This window comes from Sparus aurata, chromosome 21, assembly GCF_900880675.1.
Source record: "Sparus aurata chromosome 21, fSpaAur1.1, whole genome shotgun sequence".
Taxonomy (NCBI): Eukaryota; Metazoa; Chordata; class Actinopteri; order Spariformes; family Sparidae; genus Sparus; species Sparus aurata.
The window spans coordinates 26,186,009-26,202,628 of record NC_044207.1 but is presented as its reverse complement, the minus strand read 5'-3'; the positions used below and the strand labels follow the sequence as shown (position 1 = coordinate 26,202,628).

The 16,620-nt window shown below is 45.6% G+C and overlaps 1 protein-coding gene across 1 annotated transcript in view; it reads right to left on the bottom strand.

Moving 5' to 3' along the window:
• Window positions 1-641: 641 nt before the first annotated feature.
• lingo3b (leucine rich repeat and Ig domain containing 3b) overlaps window positions 642-16,620 on the bottom strand; it is a 42,137-nt gene continuing 26,158 nt past the window's right edge. The window contains exons 2-4 of the mRNA XM_030402197.1: window positions 10,990-11,599; window positions 9,588-10,331; window positions 642-9,284 (exon numbers count right to left, since the gene is read on the bottom strand). Coding sequence (XP_030258057.1) covers window positions 8,715-9,284; window positions 9,588-10,331; window positions 10,990-11,544 — 1,869 coding nt within the window. The 5' untranslated portion in view covers window positions 11,545-11,599 and the 3' untranslated portion in view covers window positions 642-8,714. The remainder of the gene's footprint in view (window positions 9,285-9,587; window positions 10,332-10,989; window positions 11,600-16,620) is intronic.

The window sequence follows — 16,620 nt, the reverse complement described above, 5'->3', positions numbered from 1 at the left end:
CTGACCTATCTCGTGACTCGCAGGTGACCGTCCACATCGATGGGGAGCGTGACACCTCTTCACTCCTCGGTGGATGTTCCTCACGTTGGCAGCTGTGGCCCTCCAACATCTAAATGCTCAACTATGTTCACAAGCTATCTGCTAACTGCTAACACCATCTGCTGCTGTTTGATGCAGAGCCGGTAGTGCAAAGTGGATTTTTAGAGCTTTCTTTTTGCTCATACAGCCTTCTGTTGTGGCCTAAATGTGGTGAGAGTGAACTAAAGAGGTGATGTTGGGGGGCCCCGAAAAAAACAAATCAAAGACATGAAAGAAGTGATAAAGCTGTGTAGATAATTCTGTGTAGAGAGGGAGAACCACAGAGTCAGGCGACCGACTTCTGTGAGTTTGTCTGCAAGCACCCTCTCTCAAACAGCTCCTCACATGAACCACTGATCATGTGAAACGCTGATTTTGGCAGCTTTCAACATCGTGTGAATGCAGTTCCATTCACATGTGCATAACAGAAGTGGTGTACATGTAGCGTGTGTGTGTGTGTGTGTGTGTGTGTGTGTGTGTGTGTGTGTGTGTGTGTGTGTGTGTGTGTGGCTGCTTCATTAACGTCCGACCTTCAAGAAACGAGAAGAGACACACAAGACATCTTCGACAGAGTCACATCATGCTTTTATGACCAAAAGGAGCTCATTTACAAGACAGACGGTATATAAAACATACATTGAAATAAAAAAAAGAAAGAACTCATGTGTGTGTTTTTTTTATAGACAAGTACATTATTGTCTCATCCCTCCCTTTTGAGACCAAGCAGCCATGGGACTGAGCAAAACACGGGCGATCCCTGGAGAAAAGAAGCAGCAGTTATATCCTATATTACTATACCTACACTATTTACAGTTCAACAGTCATTGTTCTCTGTCAGACATGGCAAGGAGGTCTACAGATCAGATGACATGATATGGCTAATAGATCTAATATGTACAGTTTTCTGTTCTTCACATCCAAGGATCCACCGGTGCAAAATACATGTCTTTTATTATTCGGGTGCAGTCCAGATTCTGTACGCGTTTGGACAACAGTCTCTATCGTGAGTCTTTAATGATTGATCACATCACGGCGTTCGCTCGACGAGCCGAGCAGCTTGTCTTTGTGTTAGCTCTGCGTTTGGTTGGAGCGCTCAGCACTCATTCCTAGGTTTCAGGATGTCAGTAACGGCCGTGTCGACAGGCAACAAATATGCATTAGTGCAAAAAAAAGTAAATAAAAAAAAATCAACAACTGAGAGCTGACAAACGTTGAGAAATGTTTTAACGAGGTCGGTGCCAAGTTGATAGAGAGACGGAGAGGAAAGATAGAGAGAGGCAGAGAGGAAAGAGAGAGACAGAGAGAGGAGAGGGGAAGTTTACCCCAGCCAAACTTGTGATGTAAACTTCAATATTTTCCATTAGAGGGCTCCAACAAACACAGAGCTACACCAACTACAGCTTCCTCTGAGGAGCAGGAGGGCGTCACAGCGGCTCAGACCTGGGAAAGTCGAAATCTGGCACCATCTCGTTCTTAAAAGGGGAAAAAACATCTTAAAAGGGTAAATGTGGAAACCTAGGAATGAGTGCCAACCAGGTTCTGTAAGAGCTCTGTGCGCCCTCCTCCTTTTCCGCCCCAGAGGGATTGTGGGAGATTGACAAGGTTCAAGATAGATCAATGAAAGTATGCCATGAATAATCCTATCCCCATACAGCATTGATCAGTCCCACCGCCCCGCTTGGAATAGCAATCATTTTTTATCTACAGCGTATACATCCGAGCGGATCCTGTGTGCGCGGAGAGATATGTGTAAAAGTACAATCATCCCGAGTAAACAGATGCTTCATTTAGTGAGATGCACACTCAGGAATGCGAGAGCAGGCGACTACTGGATCCTGTCTTTGACTCTCACCAGGTTAAAGGTGCACTATGTAGTTTTCGGGGGGAGAAATTTGAATCAGAAGGTTTTTGTTTGTTTGTTTGTTTGTTTGTTTGTTTGGCGCCTAATTTAAACTAATAAAACAAACTCTCTTCATTTTCACCTTAAAGGGCAACACACAGTTTTACTTTGTTTACATCTGGCGGACCCTGCCGCTTCAAACAGTGTTCTTGCATCCTTTTTTTTCTAATATATTTTTGTGTTGTTATCTCATAAACATTGTACACATTACAATTCTCTTTACATAGTGCCCCTTTAAAAAAAACAAAACACTTGAGTGGCCTCACTTGCTCTGAACAGTGGATTTGTTTCAACCAGTCCCATGGCCAGCAACAATGGCACCCATAGCTCTCCGTACAGGTGTAGGTGAGAGTTTGGCAAGACCGATCACTGTATACAAAAGGCATGCATAGATTAAACCTGCTAAGACCACAAGAAAAAACTGTTTGTTTGTTTGTTTTTTTTTCTCTCCGGAGAGGAGCCGATCGTTTTTTTTCTTCTTCTGCGGATCAGCTCTCAGTCATATACAGAGAAAAGAATGACACTGCGACATTTTCTCATCAGGGTTAGTTTGTTATTGTTTGTTGTGATGGCGGTGAGGCTGGAGGGAGGGAGGGAGGCGGCGGCGTCAGAAAGTATTCGTCTGCAAACTTGATCACATCTGTTGGGTTTTTTTTTTCTCCGATCCGATTCGAACGACGCCACCAGACGAGGTCACGCTATGGCTATAAGGAAATCAGTGAAGCAGCACTGACTTTGTGAAGCTAACAGTCAATTTGCTCTCTTCAGTGTTTCACTGTATGAGACCCCAAAGCTGTTATCGATTTATTTTCCCACTAACGGCGTCAGCAGTGTGGTCCCAATGTGTTGCTGTTACTCGCATCGACCACTTGGGGTCAGTGTTGTCACATAGGAAGGGGGAGGGGGGTCGCTTGCTATTATCTGGTCAAGGTTAAGATGAAGCAGTTCTCTGTCCAAGGTGCTTTAAACAAGCCCCTTCAGCGAAAGCTCTGCTTCATGTCCAATTATTTCTTCTCTTCGTCCAATTAGAGGAAACCACTGCATGTATGAAGCTGAAATAACTACAGTAGTATTTCCACGACATGCTCCTCTGAGAAGTCTGTTATGGAAATGGGCCTAATAAGCCAAGTAATCACCCAATCAGCCGAGCTCGCTCCCTCCGTCATCCCATTACTGCTCCTCTCAGCTCTGATAACTCAACTCCAGTCTAATCCAATCACAGCCAGCAGCCGTGGGATGTGGAGCTGGAGATGGAAAATGATTTTGAGCTAATATGGAGTCAGAAATGCAGAATTGAGGTGAGACTGAAACTGGACAAAATGGAAGCAGAGCCTCCTGTGGGACTGGAGACACGAGACGAATTCGGGGGATGATTTTCTGGTGTCTCCGGGTCTGTCTTTATTTTTGGTCTGCGTCTTTTGAAGAGTTCCCCCGGTGGAAGGTATCCTAATAGTGAGGTCGCTGCTGCTGTTTTAAATGGGGCGTCTAGACTACAGTACACCAACCCACCCCAGGCAAGGACGAACTGGAGGAGGGAGCAGGGGGATCGCTCAGCCTACTTTCTCAAGACGAATCAAGCTCGGCTCGGCTCGTAGCTGCAAACACTGAGAGTCTGTCAGCCAGGCCGAGGCGATGGCTTGGCTGCAAAACTGCGATTTTTGGCACCTTGTTTTTTTTTTATTAATTTTTTTAGAACAGTTGTTTGGCAGACTGTCGGCTCTGTCAATTTAAATGTTGAACATATTCATCGAGGCCTCTGATAACGGGGACAGATTTCTTTCAGAGAGCATTCAGCTGGAAGTAAAATCAGTTCCTTCGGCTTTCAAGGACTTGAGAAGTGCTTATTTTTAACCCTGACCAACAGGAAAATGTCGGTTTCGGTGAATGGACTGCTTCGCTCCTCGTCGAAGTGACTCACCGGAGGCAGAACGTGTAGGCTCGTGGTCACGGTCTCACAACAAACCTCCCCCCCCATCCCCCCTTTTTCTACATAAGTTAAAAGTGTGACACGATATCATCAGAGAAAATACATACAGTACAGTCCATGGGTTTTCATATCCAGAGAAAGATCCCAGAGTGGCACTGTGCAGAGCGGGAAAGTTCTTGAAATGGTTCTTCAGGAATGGGTTCAGGGCGTGAAATGGGAACCAATGTTTTTTGTTTTCTTTTAGGGAACCTGGGTCACCCCTTTCTTCTTTTGTCTCCACTGATCCGATCGCTGCTCCGTGTTTTCGATGGCATCACGAGGAGCAACAAATCATAACACGACAACACTGACTCACCGACCACACAGTACACGTGTCTACTACCACACAACCATATTCCAGCCTAATACTGTGAACAGGGACAACGAGGGGGTTCTGTAAATGTTAAAGAGGAACGGGGGAACAAGAAGAGGGGGAGGGGGGGGGGAGGAGGACGGCAAAGAGGGGGAGAAGGAGAAGAAGATAATAAAAATGAAACACACCCTCATCTACGCTTACATTTTGTGATTGATGTTTACACAAGAACACCATCGACACTCACGACAGACATTCGCACTGTCTTCTAAACCTAGTTTTCACCGAGAAAATACGGGGGAATGGAAAGACGAGAGGGTCAGCTCGGGGAGGGGGGATGCCCGCGAAGGCGACGTCCTGTTCTCAACACGGAAAAAAAAAAAAAATGGCCGCTGATACTATTAAAGACGGCATGAAAACCAGGCCAGTTTGCTCATCTATTCTCATTTGGCCTCATGAATCTTTAACGGCTGTTCAGTTATTCATCCTGACACAGAAGCCGTGGTTTCATCATCCCTCGCAAGGGACAAAAAATGGAGTTTGCCGGATTTATTTTGCAAAAGTTTTGCGAGTCTCTTACCTTACCTCGGGGTGAACCGTTTCCAAAACAAAAACTTGTCTGTACAAAGTGTTGTGGTTGTGCTTTAAATCGGAGGTTCTGTCTGTAAATCTGTAGACTGCTTTCAACGTCGGTGGGTTGATTAGCAGCTGTTATTCATAAATCCATCATTGAGACTGGATGCAGATCCTTCCCAGGTTCTTATTAACTAGCTGCCTTTAAACTGAGTGATTTAGTAAATCTTCTTCTTCTTAAAGACTTTTCGTGTCGGCAAAAACATCTGTACAATGTTTAACTGTGTCAACAGGAAGTCACTGTAGCATCATGAGCCACGTCCTCGACAGTTCTGGGAAGGAGGGCAAACAACGAGCTAATATTAAACTTGAACACACGGTATGTATTTTCTCGCAGTCAAAATAATTTGAACAGGAGTTTGAAGAGGTTGTAAAGTTGCGCGGGATCGCGAGAGTCGTCATTATCAAACAGCCGCTGTTGCTGATGAAAATCTATCTGACGCGACCCGGGCAGAGATGAGGCTCGCAGACGAGGTGATGGTTTAAAGTTTTATGTTTAGTCATGCGCCGGTCCTTCCGCAGCCTCTCGTGTGTCATCTGGCATTTATCCTGAGTGACAGAAGACCGAATGAAAACGCAATACCTTGAATCAAAATCAGATATCTGTCGGGTTTTTAACATTGTTGAAACATTTGGAGTAATGTAACTCAGGTTTTTGTTATTTTTAGATATTTAAAGCCTAAATGTTACATGTTAGACTGTTGGTTTAACTGTTTGTGCCTGACTTTGATTAATCAATAGTTGTAAACATGGAAGAACGTGTGTGTTTCAGAGTTTATTGATTACGAGAGAGTCGCAAACATATGCTAACCTCGCTAACCTGACTGTTACTTAATCATTTAGTTGAACATTATTGGCTCAGTTTAAAGTATTTTGATTAAAGTGTCAGATATGTCGAATCCATTATTCATATGTTAGCAAGCTAACGCGATCTGTGCTAGCAGTTTGTAGCTGCACCGTCAGTGCAAGTAAAAACTAGCTAGCTAGTTTCAAGCTGGGTTAATGTGAAAACTGATTAGCCTATTAGGGAAGAGCTGTAAGTTACTGTGGTCCAATCAGTAGCAATCAATTATGTAAACAGGAAGTAGGCTACTTTCAGCGTCACAAGCTGTAATAGCTTAAAAAATTAGCCAAACAATGTATTTTGGCATTGCTGGCATAGTGTTTTGCTGTTTTAGAGCTGTAAAATATTCAGTTACATTATTATTAAACAGCTTTTTGATCAATCGTTGGGTACGATACGTTACAGAGAGCTTGTTTGCTCTCCGCTATAGGTGGTTCGTATTAGCAAGCTAATATTAGCTTTGTCGGTTGGATCAGTGAGCTAATCAACAGCGACGTTTGGCTTTATCATACCTTATCTTACATATATTAAGCATTTAGCTGATTAGAACACATTTGGAAGTTGTTCAAATAAACTCAATTTAAGAAACTCTTTGTGATGCACAACCAGTTTTGATTCAGCGATGCATCAATCTCTCATTTTAGTTTGAGTTGAGGAGCTAAAACCTGTGTTTTCGCTTCACTTTCTCATTACACCTCCAATTTAACCTGCGACACGAGGTTAGATTTGGTCTGTTTTCTTCAAAATACTGCTCCGCCTGGTTTGCGTTGATAAGCACACTGAGATGCGAACACACGGCCTACAGTACAGGAATGTTATTAGGTGTTGAGAACAGAACGGTCCCACACGGAGGACGGGAGAACTTTAAAACGGTATACAGCCAAGAGGTCACGGGGAACAACAACTGAGGAAATTAAAAAAGTAGGACAACCAAGAAACAACAGAACATTTCAAAGAAAGTTTTTTGTCGTTATTTTTTTTTTTTCATTTTTTAAAACCACAGTACTACTCTCCACTATACGATGCACATGGCGTGGGTAGGGTTAACACGACTTCATTTACATTTTGATTCCTCGGTCTCCAGCCAGGGACCCCTCCCAAAGGAGGACCCAGTGTGGGGGTGTGTGTGTGGGGGGGGGGGTAGGGGTAGGGGTGAGGAGGGGGGATGCACTGGGCTAGGGGGGCAGAGACATTCACACACCGACCGTCTCAGAGACAGAGAGAGAGCAGTCAGCACAACACTGCTTTATCAATTTGTATGTTTAGTCGTGTGTGACTGCGATTGTTGTATCAATCCAAATAACCTTGAGGTGCTTCTGTGTGTGTGTGTGTGTGTGTGTGTGTGTGTGTTGGGGTGCAACTTTATGCAAGCCCAGCGACAGCAGATGGTCTTGTGAACATCACGACAGCTTGTAAAATGGCAGTAGCATTAATTGTTATTATATAACTGAATCATGCACATGTTACTGTATAAAAAAAAAAAAAAACAAGGTTACACACACTATGGCTTTGTTTCGTCACTCACAAATTCACATCACTTCTCTTTTAGAGAACGAGTTTTGGCTTTATGGCTCTACATACAGTATTGCTGGAATGTCATATTTACGCAGAGTGAGTTATGTGTGGTTACACTCTGCAGGGTTTCACTTCTCCTGAGAAAAGGTGCTATGTGTGTGTGTTGCTGTGTGTTTGTGTGAAGACCCCTACATACAGTGTTGCTCTGTGTCCTCTGTGTACCTCTGAGTGTGACCCGACTCTCCAGGCTGCTCCCCCCGGGCAGCGCTGGGAAGGTCAGGCGTCCACCAACACAGCAGAGGGCGGCGACGGGAAGGTGGGCCCGAGCGTGAGCGGGGCTTGTGATGTAGAGGAGAGGAAGAGGAGGTCACACTGACCTCTTATTTCCCCTTCCACCCACCAATCCTCCGGGGCCCACCAGCCCTCGTCCCCCTTGCTCTCTCTTGTGTTGGTTGCTATGGCTACTGCAGCGGCCCGTGTCTGGCGGGCTTGACTTCCTAACCAAACCCTCCGGGCCACGGGCCGCCACAGCAGCTCTCGGCCAGTGCGCTCGTCCCAAACTCACACAGCTGACGTTGTCGCAAACTCTCACAAAGAAGACAGGGCCAAATCTTGTTTCTTTTCATGTGAATGATCCGAATCCATCGCTCCTTCTTATCGTACCTTAGTTTACATATATTAGGCTTCAGCTGATTAGAGCAAATGGCATGTGATAATGCTGATGAAGTGTTTGACGCCCTCCTCACTGTTCAGCCGTGGTCAGAATAGAGAAAGGTGGCTGTTAAATGTTTTGTAGAAAAACATATTCAAACTGTCTTCAAAAACAATTTGTTTTATTCAGCGGTCTGAACTTACAACTTATCTCCGAATTGCATTTCTACATGCATGAATCTTAACAAGGCAGACTTTAGAAGAGCACAGCTACAAACTCTATAACTGGGTGGTAGCCAGGTCTCCCTGTAATACATTTCCTGTAAAATCCCTGACTGCACTCAGTACAGTCGAGGGAAATTTAAACGAAACTGGGATTTTATTCCATTTTCTCAACAATGTCACCGAGAGACAGGACTACCAGAACCCCACAGCTCAAGAATCATGCCAATTTCCAAAACGTATTTCCTATAAATTCTTAACTCTATTATTCTTATCAAGCATGGCGGATCAGCAGCTTGTTTCAAATCTACCAATTGTTTCCTTTTCAAACATGCTTTTCACCACAAGCTGAATAAAACCACTGAGAGACAGAGAGATCAGGGTCATTTTGTTTTCATTCACAAATCAAACCAATTCATCTCATGGCTCCAGTTTTGATGTGGGCGCTCAATTTAGAATAGAGCCATGGACAGGAACTCATTATGTGCTTTCAGACTTCTTTGCGAGTCAGTGGCTGTGTGTGTTTGCGTGTGTCAAACACGTTTATGGGACGTGCTCATGCCTCCCCCGAAGGACCCCTGGCTGCGTTGTTTCATATCATCTTCATATTGAACTTCCTGGTCCCTCCCGAGGAGCTTCCAGTGGCGGGTTCAGATTTCCGGAAAGAGTACTCCACTGTGAAGTTGTTCTTGCGTTGGCCGCGTCCCCGGCTCCACACGAACAACAGCAGGAAACAGAAGAGGACCACCCCCAGGAAGGTGATGCAACCCATTGCCGTGGAGACCAAGATGGTGGTCAGGTCCAAGGTGAACTTGAGGAAAACGCGCGTGCTGTTCAGATTTGTGTCGTTGAAGAACTCGCCGCTGTACAGCGAGCGGTTGAGAAAGAAGGCTGAGGCGGCGTCGAGCGGCTGGCCACGCACCGTGAGTGTGGCGAAGTAGGTGTCATTGCCTCCGGCGTTACTGGCGATGCAGATGTATGTTCCGCTGTCGGTGAGCTGGGCGTATCGGATCTCCAAGGTGCCGCTCGGGAGAACAGTAATGCGCCCTGAACTCTTAGCTGTGATCCGTCGGCGCTGCGGGGAAATCCAGACAATAGCGGGGACGGGTTCCCCTTCAGCTCGACACAGAAAACTCACTTGCTGGCCCTCGCGAGCGATCACCTGCGGGAGCCGGAGGAAAGGAGCGCATGGAGTAATGAATACGGGAGCACAACAAACTCTGGCATCATGACAGAATACTTATTGTGCTTTTAGGAACAATTAGCATAACCTCAGTAATCAAACTGAGCATTCATTGATTTTGTTGTGAAAGGTCCTATTTGTAAGAGGGTTGATTTTTGATTCTCAAATGACTCAAATACTGACGCTTTGGGATGGCGGTCGGGTCGGCTGCCATCCCAAAGCGTCAGCATCTTACGAATAGGACCTTTCAGTATCAAACATATATGTGATCATCTTCATTACCTGCTGCATCTTACGGTTGCGTATCTTAGGTTTCTGGCATGTAAAGTGGTCGAAGAGTGCAGAATCGGTGAAGGCGCTGAGGCTGACCCCTTGCACCTCCACCGGCCCCGCACACACCGGCACTCTGCCGTCAAAGTTGAGGGTCTTGCGTCTTTGCAGGATCCACAACAGACGGCAGTCACACATCAGGGGGTTCCCGTCCACTCTGAGGGTCTCCAGACTGTTGACAGAGTGGAAGGAGCCCTCTTCAAGAGTCTGCAGGTCGTTCGAGGAGAAGTTGAGCACCCGGATCTGTCGGAGGCCTCCAAAGGCATGGGGCTCCACCGTCATCAAGCCCGTGCTTACCATGATGAGCTCCTTCAGCCTCAGCAGGTCCTTGAAGGCCCAGGGCTCGAGTGTGGTGATGGGATTGTAGGACAGGTTGAGGTGGGTGAGGTGCACCAGGTTCTTGAAGGAAGCGGAGGGGACAGAGGTGATGTTGGTGTTGGTGATGGAGAGCCAGTGGAGGTCCAGGCCCTGGAAACTGAGAGGAGAAATGTACTCCAGGTACAGCCAGTGGTCGATGTCCAGACCCCGCAGGTTGGAGAGCTTGCGAAAGTTTTGGTCCTCCAGGGCGACGATGCTGAGGTGATGAAGGCGAAGGGTGACCAGGCTGCGGAGGTAAGACAGCGTCTGGCCGGAGATGGATGTCAGGTTGCAGCGCTCTATTGTGAGATCTTCCAGCCCCAGCAGCCCTGAGAATGCCTGGAAATCAGCAAGATAAGAGATCTTGAACCGTAAAGTGGCGATGTGTAAAGAATCGTGATTTAAAACATTCAAAAAATGGACCAAAATGAACAACAGAAGAACAGTTTTGATGTTATATCAAAGACGTGTTGTGCTGCAGAGATAAAATCCTGATTTGTCACACACTTCAGTTTTTGTGTGGATGAAACAAATGAGATGATAATTAGTGAGCTTCAGAGGTGCTGGTACATGGATTTCAGTTCTGTGAGAAGAGCCAGGCCAGCTGTTTCACCCTGTTTTCAGTCCTTCTGCCGTGATAAGCTCAGCGGCCGCTGGCTGAAACTTCATATTTAGAGAACAGACATCATGGTGATATCAAATCTCTCATCTAACTCTTGGTAGGAAAGCAAATAAGGACATTTCCGGAAGCAGTGAACTACATATTTCTGAGCCAATACAGGCGTTGCTACAGGCACTATGGCTGGCAAATACCTGCTTGGCACTGCAGTCTATTAAAAACCGCGGAATATATTCCAGCACTATCAGTATGAGAGTCGGATCCTCTGGGAACTCATTTCCAAGGAGGATTTTTTAAAGATAAAGTGAATGTTCTTCCGTCTAGTTTTTCACAAGAAAACACACATTCGTGATACAGACAGGAAGCTGGAGAGCGTACCTTGTGGGATATATAAACCAGGTCGTTGTCTCCCACCTCCAGGTGTTTCAGACTCTTCAGATCCTGAAAGGTGTAGTCCAGTAAAATCACCATCTTGTTCTCGCTCAGGTCCAGGCTGGTCAGATTGCCCAGCTTGGCGAAGGCCCCCATGGGCACGAGCTTCATCTGGTTCCCCCTTAACTTCAGCACTTTGAGATTCTGGAGGCTGGCGAAGGCATTGGGCTCTAATGTGGCGATGAGGTTCTCGCTGAGGTCCACCTCCTCGAGCCGCGGGTACGGTGCCAGGTCACCCGCCTGCACCCAGCGAAGCCGGTTCTTGCTGAGGTCCAGGAGCCGTGTCTCTGTGGGGATGCCCTCTGGGATATTAGTGAGCCGCCGCCGCTGGCACGACACTGACCTTAGCTGAGCTGAGCACTCGCACCGTGGCGGACAGGCCTGGCTACTTCCTGCCAGTGTCAGGGTTATCATGGCAACCAGAGAAGCACCCAGGACCCACCGCCACATCCTCGGCCATGGCACTAAGGCACGCCCACCAGGGCCAGGAGAGCCAATCATGGCCCTGGTCCTCTGACTCCTCGCCTGTCGCAGGCAGGGTCAGTGCACCATACACCTGCAGGCCGACACAGAGGGAAGAGGATGGCAGCAGAGAGAGAGAGAGAGAGAGAGGGGATAAAAATAGAAAATGAGAGGAATGAATAGAGACATTATACTAGAGAACCTGCCATCTATCATCTCCGAGCTCATAAAAATTACATCCACACGGCTCTAAATTATCCATGCTTCCTGCAGTTTAAGTAATTCTGTGCAGGAAGCAGCGGAGATTTCAGACGTATCATGACACCGCATTGAAATACAACTGATTAGCCCCCATTACAGGAACATGGATTCGTGTGAGAACGTTAAGATAATTTTGTCTTTTCACTTATTCATCTATAGCTTCGGCTGAACAACTGGGACAGCGGGAGCCATGTGAAGAAGGTTCTCGCCTCAGCTCAGTTCATGCATGTTGCATCTCCTCGGCTCTCGTCGCAGCTCTGAGACCGTCTGCTCCATTTTGACAAACACAATGAATTCATTATCACCACGCATAAACACAGACCGAGCTCCTCCTCAACAATCACGCTTTGCCTGGGAGCCAGACGCCTCTGAAATGTGAGGCTGGTGCTTAAGTCACATTATGTGTTTGATCAGGTGTGTGCTGATGCATGTGCGCGTGGGATGCAGCTTTTTGCTGGGTATGAATTAAAAAATGGTTTTGGTCCCCCACGAAAAATGAGATGAATCACTCTGGCTTTAATATTCCTTCAGGCAACCTGTCATCTCTCCCACACACTGTTTCAACTCAGAGACAGTCAAAGAGCACCTGGCATTGGATCTGGAACAGAACTCAGTGTCCAGCTAGTTAGCAGGGAGTTGTAGAGGAAAATGCTCATAAACTCTAAAGTTTGAAAACAGCACATTTTTTCCACCGTCATGAGAAAACGCTCAACAGACGACCCCAGATTTTAACTTTGGACTATTCGCTTGGTTGTTGGATTCTGTAGAGAGGGAATATGTCATCTTCACCAGGGAGTATCATGTTAAAATGTACTCCGACGCTGGCAGCGGAGCGAGGCAGAGCCAAAGAGATTAATAATGTATGCGTTGGTTTGTGCAAAATGGGCAGTGATCAGAGGGCGAGTCACACTGGTGAAAAAAGCCAAAACTCGCCAGTTTCTCTTGTTTCTGCGGGCTTTGCCTCAAGTGTCTCTCTAGCAAGTTGGATTTAGAAAAAACAGCGTCCCGAACGCCTAATCATATCTGACTGTTTCAACGCGTTGGCATCAATGGGATCAAACAGGATGAAACGGGATTTAAGCTAAATTTAAATGATGGCAGACATAAATTCTTTGCACGCATGCACCGCACTGACGTACTTTCACACATGATCACACATCCACAAACGGCAGTAAAAACCCCCAGAGATTGTGTCTCATCTACTAAGCCTCAGGGTGGATAAGTCCCACAATTTTTGACAGGCCTGAAAAACACTCTGTTTACAGATCCCCTATCTGAAGGATCTGGTTGAAATCTGGCACAATTTTCCCTTTCGCTGGGAGACAAAACGCAGGCACAGAGAGGCTGACGCGCAGACTGCTGCACAAACTGACCCAGTTCTCAGCAGCGACTCAGCCTCGCACTGTCGACCAGCAGCAACTCTCCATGACCACAACAACAGAGCAGCAAACCTTAACGTCTCCGTGGAATCGAGCCCAGGAGAGTAACCGAGGGATCTGAAAAACAAACATGAGCGTACAGATGCTCAGAAATAACAAGCTATTTATACGACGAAATCAAACAAAATTAGCATCTGCGAAGCTGCACCGGCAGGATCTTTTTTGATGCCCTGACAAGATGATATCAAACCTCTTCTTGCACCTTTTTCTCAAAGAAACATTTAGGATCTTCAGCAATGCTGGCAACGTGGCTCAATGGGTGGCAATGTCGGTCAGATTGTTAGTTAGTCCTTCACTTTTCATCCTGACTGAAATACCTTAAAAAAACTATTCAAAGGATTCCTGTGAGATTTTGTCCCGACATTCATGGTCTCTGCTGTTATTCAGTGAAATATCGTTATATTTCAGCTGAATGGATTGGCAAAAAATCTGTCTTTTTCTCTCAGACCACCATGAATCTAAAATGTTTGAGATATTCAGATTGAAAATATCTCAGCAGACGTGATAGAGTTAGGGCTTCACTAAAGTATTTATAATCTAAGTTTTGAGAGGATCATAGATCCAAGATAAAGCTGACAGAAGGGCAGGACTGAGAGAAAAAGCACAATTTCAAATGCTTTGGCTACTTCAGCACCACAGACAGCGCCATGGATTTATTGACACACGGTACAGTGAGGTTACTGATTTCTCAGAGCAATGGTCGAGGCCAGGGAATCTAACTTGTACAAAGGATCAATGAGTCAGGCTGACTAGACTAACAAATTCAACTAAACAACTCTTCTGCTCTCTCTCTTCTACAGGAGGATGGAGAGCAGAGATGACAGGTTAAACAGAGGTGATGGCATCCACCAATATAACATCTCCAAATCACCTACTGGGAACATTTATGATCCCCTGAGAATGTTTTGAGAAAATAGTTATCTCCTTACCATCCAGCTATTATTATCTCTAATACACTGACTGAAATATATATGTAGATATGGTTCACACAACTGAAACTAAAACGTTAAAAAAACATTTTTTTATGTCTGTAAAGCATCGACATTTTAGCATTAGCATTTAGCTCGAAGCAGCACTGTGCTAAAAGAGTAACTCAACCAGATCTACACATTAAAATGTGTTTACAGGTCTTCGTGAGTTCAACCGCACTTGTGAGCAATCAGTATAAAGCCTTTTGTGGCCGGCGGTGATGTCATTCAGTGGCTTAGTTGCATTGCGGGTAATGCAGACACCTGTTTTTTTTTTTTTTTTAACACTGCACTCCCATAACACTGTTGGATTGGTTCTATTCCACTTATTCTTCTCACTTTTCAGAACTTGGTGCTGTCTGGCACGAACACGAGCCCCTTCAGTCCAAATGGGAACAGTCTGTTCTCAGGCAAGCTCAGAGGATTTCGATCCTCCACTGTAAACTCAATCGTGTTAAAAATTCATTTGTGCCTACCTCTATCAAATTTTTAAAGACGGCTGCTTGAGGTGATTGTGCAATGTTCTTTTTTTTATTATGGAGTGAGTTTGTTGTTGTGACTAACACAGCTGGTTCTGTTTTGTTTAATGTATATTTCACTGTAACTTAGAGGCATTCATGTGCACAGAATTTGAAGTCCAAGACAAATTTGGTACTGGACAACAAAGTATATCGTATCGTGTATCGTGTATCGTGTATCGTGTATCGTGTATCGTGTATCGTGTATCGTGTATCATATCGTATTACCCACTCTATATACTAGAGAGTAATATCTTATACTAATCTTTTCCATAGTTACCCTTTAAGCTGCTAGAATATACTCTCAGTGTGGTTATATTGTGAGTGTGCCGTGTACAGTGTCTGTGTGTGTATCAGTGCACATCTGCCCGGCTCTTAGGCAGTCTGATGGATGTAACCTGTCTCCACAACCCCCCCTGAGAGTCGTGCTACGGGTCAGTGGCAGAGTCACAGCATGAATCAATGAGCTGACGTTGCGGAGGCAGACAAGGTCTTCACCGCCGGACTGAAGGACACGCAGGGATCCTTAAAAAACACACATACACTTCATCAAACACGTGGAACCACAGGCATGAGTGAGCAGGCAAATAAATACACATCTTTACTCTGACTCTCAAGGTAAATACTGAGGATAGCTGTTCTGCCACAGGTGCAGCAGGTGGTTTTGTCAGCAGCCTGTTCCCTGTGGATCTGACCTCAACATTAAAGAGCACCGGGTCAGCCTTAGAGCAAGTTCCTGCACGTGGCAACACTCAAAGCTGTAAAATTAACGTGTGCCAGATGTTAAGGCAACAGCAGGGGCTATTCCGCGCACATCCAGACAGTCATGGAGGCAGATTCTGCCTCAGGCCAGCTGTCCAGGGAGAAACAAGGTGAAGAATGGGAGGAAACTCGTCCCAGAAGCTAAAAATAACCAACTTTTAGATACTGACCTAATGAGCAGATGTTGGGGAACAACATCCCTGTGCAATGAAACATACATCATCTGCCTGCACTGATGACCGAGGCCAGATGTCTCAAACGCTGGTTCACGATAGTCTGATTAAAAACACCATGTTGCCAAGAAAAGTCGCTTCCCAAATAACCGCGGAGGGAAAAAAAAGGTCGTGGTCACTGTCTGGTGTATTTTGGTGGCAGTGTGTCTGACCGTAAATAGGTCATCCATGTTGACTGGTAGCCTTTATAAGCCTTTATATTTGGCCAGCAGAGCGTGGATCTCCTCAGCACGAGCATCCCTCCATGCTAAGCTTTGTCTGGCATTTTCACTTCCTCTCTCCCACAAACTGACCCCGCAACACACACAAACACACAAGCCTCTAAAAGCGACACAATCTAGCATCGGTGGTGTTGGAGCAGTCAGGCGGGCAGCAGGTTATTCTAGGAAGCTTTTTACATTTCATTGTTGCAAACAAACCAAGGTGCAAACCTGACACATTTTGACTTCTCACAGGAAAGCTGACAGTTTGTGCTTTCCATTACTAAGTAGCTATAAGTCCAGTATTAAATCTGTGCTTAGTCACTCCATTTTTAAGCCGAAGTCAAGTGTAGAGCACAGATTAGCAGCTGTGCAGTACGGCTGCACAGAAGGGGAACATAAACGGTTGGAGGGAAGACAAATAAATTTGCTGAAAGTAGAGATTTATGATTTCATTAAAAATGCTCAGCTTGGGCGTATTAATCTACAAGAAATATTGACTAGTCGACACGAAAGTTTATTTTCTGAGTCTGAAAAGTCAATTCAAGTTTATTCGAGCCTCTTTTAATCAAAGTTTAAGTCTCGAGAAGGATCCACGACGCCCACACTGTAGGAGAAAAACAAAAACAACAACGCCCAAACTTAGACAGGCGATGATAACAAAGGAAAACTGTCATCACAACATAATTATCGGCAGAACACGAATGGAAGAAAGCCCTGGGTGGAGGCTCACA